Here is an 8,322-nt window from a genome sequence, read left to right as displayed (position 1 = left end):
CCATGGTTCTGCTATTCATACTCAGTCTGTACAAATGCATTGTTTCTTTCATGATCACTCTCTTTGCCTTTTCTTTCACGGTTTGTTTGGCATTTAATCTCTCCCACCCTCCACTGTAACCTAGAACCTCCCCTTTTGTTCTTCCCTTTCACCATCCTTTCATACAAACATATGGTTCAGGAGCACGAGTAGGCCATTCAGCCCCTCAATCCTGTTCTAACGTTCAATAAGATCAAGACGGATCTGTTTGTGTTCTGAATTCCACAGTATAAGCCCCGTCACACTTCTACCTCCTTCAGTTCTGATGAAGCATCATCCTCAACTTGAAACTTTTCCTCTCCCCAGGCCTGCTGAGTATTTCCAGCAATTGTTGTTTTTATTTCACAGTGTTGCATTTAAACTGGAAGTGATGAATGGGGCTGGGTATGGTGGGTATGATGGGAGGTGCATTTAACTTTGATCTGTGTCCTGTTCTTCTGAGCCAAAGTGCTGAATATCACTCTGCTTCAGACATTGGCACCACTGAGAGTGGTGAATACTGCAGGTATTGTTTTTTAACGCAGTGAGTCTATCATATCATTGCCATTACAACAACTTTACCAGTTAGTGTCAGAAGTGAGGGCTGTATATTTTAACTTTGCAAGTACTGAATTTGAAGCAGAATTTCCAACAAGCAAGAGATTTAAACCATGGATGTAAATACTTTCTGGGAAACAGAATAAGTTCGATACTGATTGACCGGATGGCAATATTGTTCAGAAAGCCATACCTATGAAAGAAGCTCCCACTATAACAGCGTTCCTGTCGTTGGCCAGCTTTGCGATGCAGTTTGCGTCCTCAGGAGTCCTGAGTTGGTACACGTTCTCCAGGTCTGCTCCTTGGCACAGAAGTGGTTTGGGCCTGAAATATGAGGAATGAGGCAGTGACTCTGGCGATGTGGCCTCCACGTGGTGAGACGAGAGCAGGAAGGTAGAATTAAGCTCTTCGCTGACTGGAACAGATATGTGGGGCCAAATGGCCTCCTCTATTATCGAGACATTGCTCTGATTTCGATAATGATTTCTATAATTTCTTATAATGTTTCTGTATGGTGTCCCTCCTCAATTCAAAGACAAAGCCACACAGAAATCAAAAAAGGACTGGACTATCCTCCCCTTAACACATTCATCCTTCAGAATGAGGTAAACATCAAATCCGTGTATCTCTTGTCCAATATAGGACAGCGGATTGTTATTTTAAAAATCATTGGTTAGGCCTCAGCTGGGTAGTGTCCAGTTCTCCTCACCACAGCTTAGGCCAATCTTTAAAAGAGTACGGTGGAGATTAACTATTAACAGTACCAAGGACAAGAAACCCAATGATGTGCAGATACTAAAGAAGCTGAGGGTATTTTGTTTAAAGAGGTTGGGGAGATATAATAGAGACAACATGAATGATCTGATAGAGTGAATGAGGAGAAATGCTATCCATTGGCATGTGAATTGGCAGCTAGATTTGAGGTTTAAGTTAAAACAAGCAGGGTGGAGAAAAAGAATTTTCTTTTTGCACAGTGTGTCTTTACAATTTGAAATGTCTTGTGATGGAAGCAAACTCAATAATAACATTCAAAGCAGAATCGGATAAATACTTGACAAGCTTGACTATGGTGAAACCACAACAGATTACTGATTGAGAGATAGTAAGGACTGCCAATGCTAGAGTCAGAGATAACACAGTGTGGAGCTGGAGGAACACAGCAGTCCAGGCAGCATCAGAGGAGCAGGAAAGCTGATGTTTTGGGTCGGGACCCTTCTTCAGAAATGGGAGAGGGGGAAGGGACCTCTGAAATAATTAGAGAGAGGAGGGGTAGGGCTGGGGAAGGTAGGTGGGATGGTGATAGGTGAGTGCAGGTAGGCAGTGCTGGGGATTGGTCAGTGAGGTGGGAGGAGCAGATAGGTGGGAGAGAAGATGGACAGGTTGTGTCAGCTCAAGGAGGCGGGGATGAGAGGGAGTGTTGGTCTTGGGATGAGGCCAGGGGTTGGGGAGATTTTGAAACTAGTTAAGTCCACAATGAGACCATTGGTTTGTAGGCTTCCAAGGTGGAATATGAGGTGCTGCTCCTCCCGTTTCCAGGTGGGATCATTGTGACACTGGAGGAGGCCCAGGATGGACATGTCACCCAGGGAGTGGGAGGGGGAGTTGAAATAGTTTGCAACTGCAAGCTGTTGTCGTTTGTCGTGAATCGAGCGCAGGTGCTGTACAAAGCGGTCTCTGAGCCTCCGCTTGGTCTCACCGATGTAGAGGAGGCCACATCAGGAACAGCGATACAATAGACCACATTGATGGATGTGCAGGTGAACATCTGTCTAATGTGGAAGGTTTTTTTGGTTTTTTGGATCGAGGTGAAGGGGGAGGTGTAGGGGCGGGTGTAGCACTTCCTGCGGTTGCAGGGAAAGGTGCTGAGGGTGATGGGGCTAGTGGGGAATGTGGAGCAGATGAGGGAATCGCGGAGAGCGCGGTCCCTATGGAAGACAGATAGGGGTGGGGAGGGAAATATATCCTTCGTAGTGGGCTCAGATTCCAGGTGGCAGAACTGGTGGAGAATGATGCGTTGAATCCGGAGGTTAATGGGGTGATATGTGAGTTCAAGGGAGGTTCTTCTTTTTGTTGCGGGGATGGGATGTGAGGGCAGAGGTGCAAGAAACGCAAGAGATGCAGTCAAGAGCATTTTTGACCACTAAAGGGGTCCTTGAAATACGAGGATATCTGGAATGTTCGGGAGTGGAACGCCCCATCTTGGGAGCAGACGCGGCAGAGGCGGAGGAATTGGGAGTAGGGGATTGCATTCTTGCAGGAAGGTGGGTGAGAGGAGGTGTAGTCTAGGTAGCTGTGGGAGTCGATGGGCTTGAATTAGATATCAGTTTCAAGGTGGTCACCAGAGATGGAGACAGAGAGATCCAGGAAGGAGAGAGAGTTACCAGAGATGGTCCAGGTGAACTTGAGGTTGAGGTGAAAGGTGTTAGTGAAGTTGATGAACTATTCAAGTTCCTCGTGGGAGTATGAGGCGGCGCCAATACAGTCATCAATGTAACAGAGGAAGAGGTGGGGGATGGGGCCAGTGTAGCAGCGGAAGAGGAACTGTTCCATGTATCCTACAAAGAGGCAGGCATAGCTTGGACCCATGAGTGTTGCCATGGCCACCCCCTTAGTCTATAGGAAGTGGGAAGAATTGAAGGAGAAGTTGTTAAGGGTAAGGATGAGTTCAGTTAAGCGGATGAGGGTGTCATTGGAGGGGGACTGTTCGGGCCTGCGGGAGAGGAAGAAGCAGAGGGCTTTTAGGCCATCTGCTTGGGGCATACAAGTGTACAAAGATTGGATGTCCATGGTAAAGATGAGGTGTTGGGGGCCAGGGAATTGGAAGTCTTGGAGGAGGTGGAGGGCGTGAGTGGTGTCCTGGACGTAGATGGGGAGTTCCTGGAGCAGGGGGGAGAAAATGGAGTCGAGGTAAGCGGAGACAAGTTCAGTGGGGCAGGAGGAGGCAGAGAATAGGTGTCGGCTGGAGTAGTCGGGTTTGTGGATTTTGGGAAGGAGATAGAAACGGGCCGTGCGGGGTTTGGGGAATGATGAGGTTGGAGACTGTGGGCGGGAGGTCACCTGAGGTGATGAGGTTATGGATGGTTTGGGAGATGATGTTTTGGTGGTCAGTGGGGGTGGGATCATTTTCGAGGGGGCAGTAGGAGGAGATGTCAGAGAGTTAGCGCATGGCCTTGGCGATGTAAAGGTCAGTGCGCCATACCACAACTGCGCCACCCTTATCCACGTGTTTGATGGTGAGGTTAGGGTTGGAGCGGAGGGAGTGGAGGGCTGCACATTCTGTGGGGGAGAAGTTGGAGTGGGTGAGAGGGGTGGATAGGTTGAGGCGATTGATATCACGATGGCAGTTGGAGATGAAGAGGTCAAGGGAGGGTAGGAGGCCTTGGGGTGGTGTCCAGGAGGAAGGGGTGTGTTGGAGGTGGGAGAAGGGGTCAGTAGAGGGAGGGGTAGCCTCACGGTTAAAGAAGTAAGCGCGGAGGCGGAGGCGGCGGAAAAACTGTTCGACGTCCAAGCGTGAGCGGTATTCATTGATGTTCGGGTGGAGGGGGATAATTTGAGTCCTTTACTGAGGGCTGACCGTTTGTCCTCAGTAAGAGAGAGGTCTGGGGGGATGGTGAAGACTCGGCAGGATTTGGGGCTGGGGTTGGTTGTAGAATTGGTGGCTGTGGGGGTTACTGATTGGCTATGTCTAAGCATTGACAAGGACATAATGGGCCAAATGGATTCCTTTGGTGCTTGTAAGATTTTACTGGGCTGGAGGTGGGAGGGGAGTACTTTGACTTCCGAGAGCAGGAATTTGGGTCAAGTTGTAATGAATAATTTTCAACTTTTGAATCATGAATCCAAGCTTCTTGTCATTTCCAATCTTAACGCTGACAGGACAAGGGCAGGTGATGAACTCACCGGCAGGAAGCGAATCAGTTCCCGAAATCTTTGTATGAGGCTGTATGACATCTCCAGTCATAAACCCACCGGGCCAGGTTTCCCTGGAAAAGCCAGGAGGTGAGAAAGTGCTGATCAGAGTTTTCCCTAAGCTGTGTGGATGCATGTCCAAATAGCAGTCTGAATGTAACATTTGGGGAAAAAGCAGGTCACAGAACCGAATCAGTTCCTTTGGGTATACACAAATGCGGCTGCTCAACGCTCTTAGAAAGACCATGCAGTTCAATAAACAGTTGCCCGAACCAAAGTGCAATTAGAGGGACATTGCCTTGATCCATAAAGCTGTGAATTTACAGCACTGTTTGTGGGTCAGAAGTAAGAGGAGTGTTTACCACAAGCTCTCATGTAACTCCAAACCCTACAACTGGACAAACATTGCCAACTGCCTCAATCCCTATCCCACCTCCAAATCGCAATCTGTGATCACTGACCTCTCCAAGCTTCTCCGTCACCATCGTTTCACCCCTTGCAATCAGTTAGCTGTCTCTCCTCTCACAATCACAAACCCCTCTCTCTAATCATGGTTTGTCACAATCTCCCTGTAATCTCTACCACTTCCTCCTCCCGGCCTTGGGCAAGTCTCCATTTAGGTTGGCTTTCAGTAAAAGGAATGTGATGTGGACTTGAAACATTGCATCTTTCAGTAAAACGGTACCTCTGATTCCTGACCAGCCTATTCCACATCACTGCTCCAGTAAACTGAGGCAATAGTGTAGTACTTGTGTGAATGAACAGAGTGGACAGTAATTTTTAAAGCAGATATTAGTGTCTAGAGCTTCCAACTGGTATAGGGCTTTGGTTTGGGTGCACACTGTGTGTGATATCACAACCCCAACCCTGCCAGCTCTTAGCAGCCTGTCAAACATCATACTGATCAGAGCAAGATCCTAGTTCTCACTCCATCTTGTCTCGTGTAATTGCTGCAAAGCTCATACAAACAGAAAGTTGTAGAAGTTTGGAAAGTTCAATTAGGAGTGAGGTATATAAATGGGTGGTCATTGAGTCTTGAGTCATACAGCACAGAAACAGGACTTTTAGTCCAACTCGTTCATGCCAACCAGATATCCTAATCTGATTGAGTCCCATTTGCCAGCATTTGGCCCATATCTCTTTAAACCCTTCCTATTCATTTACCCATCCAGATGCCTTTTAAATGTTGTAATTGTACCAGTCTCCACCACCTCCTCTGGCAGCTCGTTCCATACACTTGAAAAAGTTAGCCCTCAGATCCTTTTTAAATTTTTCCCATCTCACCTTAAACCTATGCCCTCTAGTTTTGAACTCCCCCACCCTGGAGAAAAGACCTTGGCTATTCATCTTATCCATGCCCTTCATATTTTATAAATCTCAAGAAGGTCACCCCTCAGCCTCTGATGCTCCAGGGAAAATAGCCCAGCTTATTCAGCTTCTCCATGTAACTCAAACCCTCCAATCCTGGCAACATCCTCGTAAAACTTTTCTGCACCTTCTCAAGTTTAACAAGATCCTTCCTATAGAATTGTACTCAGTATTCTAAAAGTGGCCTCACCAATTTCCTCTACAGCCGCAACATAACCTCCCAACTCCTATACTCAATGCAATGACCAATGAAGGCAAGCATACCAAACGCCTTCTTCACTGTCCCATCTACCTGCGACTTCCCTTTCAAGAAACAATGAACCTTCACCTCTAGCCTGCCACAAGTTAGTTACCTGCATACAAACCCCAGTGAAAGTAACTCCTCAGCTTCCTCTGCCCTTCCCTCTCCCATGGATTTGCAGCATATTCACTGAAGGGAATGTAAAATAGAGGCTGAAAATATGCGTAGATGGCACGCACTACCACATTGAAATGACATATTAGGCCACAAGATGTAGAAGCAAAAGTAGGCCATTCAGCCTGAGTCTGCTCCTCCATTCCATGAGCTCATGGTGACCTGATAATCCTGAACTACACTTTCCTGCCTTATCCCCAAAACCCTTGTTTTCTTACTGATTAAAAATGTGTCTATCTCAGCCTTGAATATACTTAAGCACCCAGCTTCGACAGCCCTCTGCAGTATAACATTCCATAGATAAGAAATACCTCAAATCCAAATCATAGGGTTTTATTTTTGGCAGCCATTCTGTACCATCAACGTCCCATAGACATTGAGTGTTCAGTCCACCAATATTTCATGGTGTTGGTTGAGAGAACAGCAAGTTCAGTGCCACCACATGTTGATTTTAACAACTCCTCCAAGCAGCTTTGCTCCAATGCTACCGAAGCCTGGCTTTGGATAATGGGGTCAGGTCCTGGGACAAGGCCCCGCTGCCTTTCACAGAGTGTTTCAGCAGCAGTCAAGCTCAGGCTAGCTTTGTGCTCTTTCTCCTGCCTTCGTCACTGCATTCCCCCACCCAACCACATGAGGTAAATAGGAAAAGCAAAATGTCATAACTCACCTGCTCCCAGTTGCAATCAGTAACTTGTTATACTCCATCTTGAGTCCATCCTTAAAGTGAACTACCTTACTCTTCACATCCACTGAGTGTACCTGCAACAAAAGGACAGTGGAAGGTCATTTTGGCACATGGTGTTACAGAGGGAATTACAGCTTTTCTTTACAGCATGGAATGGTTCTATGGTTTCACACTTACCCCTCTGGTGGTTGCCCAATGTGAAACTTGACAGCAACTACATAGATCCCAGCATTTCAACTTATACAAAACTAAGAGTCAGGACAGGACTACTGTGATGCTACTGCAGCCCAATAGCTTGCTCATTGTCAAGGCTCAGGAGGGAAGAATGGTTGCTCAAGTGCCTATGGAGCTACAGACCAGCACCTCCAGGAACGGGATGGAAAGGGGTGGCTCATTAAGTGTATGGGTGCTTTGCTGGAGAGGTAGACTAAGAATGAGAGTTTTGAGTATTGTTAAAAATGGGGACATATTGCCAAAGCTTTTCATCTTACACCTGTCAGGACCAACGCTAGAATGCCAAATTTCAAATTATCACAACAATTTATACCACAAGAGAAAAGGGTGCTGATTAATTATCAGGTAATTTCTGATTGGCCGAGGTCTCGCCATGTAGGGAAAGCACCAATTAAAAGCAAGCAGTTTAGCTCATATCATGGCTCATGCACACATGCTCAAAGTGACACATATTCATTTGCAGGAACCCCTTCTGTACAACAACAGAAATATGCTCAAGCGTTGTGCCTTTCCTAAAAAAAGTCTGGGAACTTCAGAGCTTATAGTTCCCTGTTATTTTCTCCATGACAATGTCTCAGCCAATCAGAGTTGACATGGCAGTCTATCAACACCCTTTCCTCCTGTGTGTATGGATTTTGATGGTTTGAAACTGGACATTCTTGCATGAATCCTGATGAGTGCAAGGCGAAACCATCAGCAACAGGTTCCTCCTTTCAGCAGTACTCAAGGATGAGGGTATTTTGAGAATAGCAGGACATTTAGTTAAAGTGGTCGACGAATGCAGTTTATGAGACGGTTTTACAAGCATTATTGTTAAGAAGAAGGTGGATATGATCTTTAAGGATCAAATCAAGACAGTGATATCATGATGGCTGAAAGTATTACTAGGGATTATTAAAAGGATTTATGAAAGCGGAAGCATATTATGAAAATGGTGAAGTGTTACTGCGAATTATGATAAGGGTGGAGCATCCATGTGAGAACTGTAATGAGGCTAGAGGATATAGACGAGAATAACAATAAGGTTGAAGAAAAAGTCTGAGAATTATAGTGAGGGTGGAGGGTTTTCCTGAGAATTGTAATGAGGATGGAGGGTCTTCCTGAGAATTGTAATGAGGGTGGAGGGTCTTCCTGA

The 8,322-nt window shown here is 46.3% G+C and overlaps 1 protein-coding gene across 2 annotated transcripts in view; it reads right to left on the bottom strand.

Moving 5' to 3' along the window:
* The window catches only part of LOC109920459 (apoptosis-inducing factor 3), a 121,933-nt gene that overhangs the window by 30,692 nt on the left and 82,919 nt on the right, over window positions 1-8,322 (bottom strand). For both annotated transcript variants that reach the window (XM_048611544.1, XM_048611545.1), the window contains exons 10-11: window positions 6,936-7,027; window positions 770-900 (exon numbers count right to left, since the gene is read on the bottom strand). In XM_048611544.1, coding sequence (XP_048467501.1) covers window positions 770-900; window positions 6,936-7,027 — 223 coding nt within the window. The remainder of the gene's footprint in view (window positions 1-769; window positions 901-6,935; window positions 7,028-8,322) is intronic.

Source organism: Rhincodon typus, chromosome 24 (assembly GCF_021869965.1).
Source record: "Rhincodon typus isolate 14 chromosome 24, sRhiTyp1.1, whole genome shotgun sequence".
Lineage (NCBI taxonomy): Eukaryota > Metazoa > Chordata > Chondrichthyes > Orectolobiformes > Rhincodontidae > Rhincodon > Rhincodon typus.
Note: the sequence above shows the minus strand (reverse complement) of the source record. Positions and strands in the feature narration are given on the sequence as shown.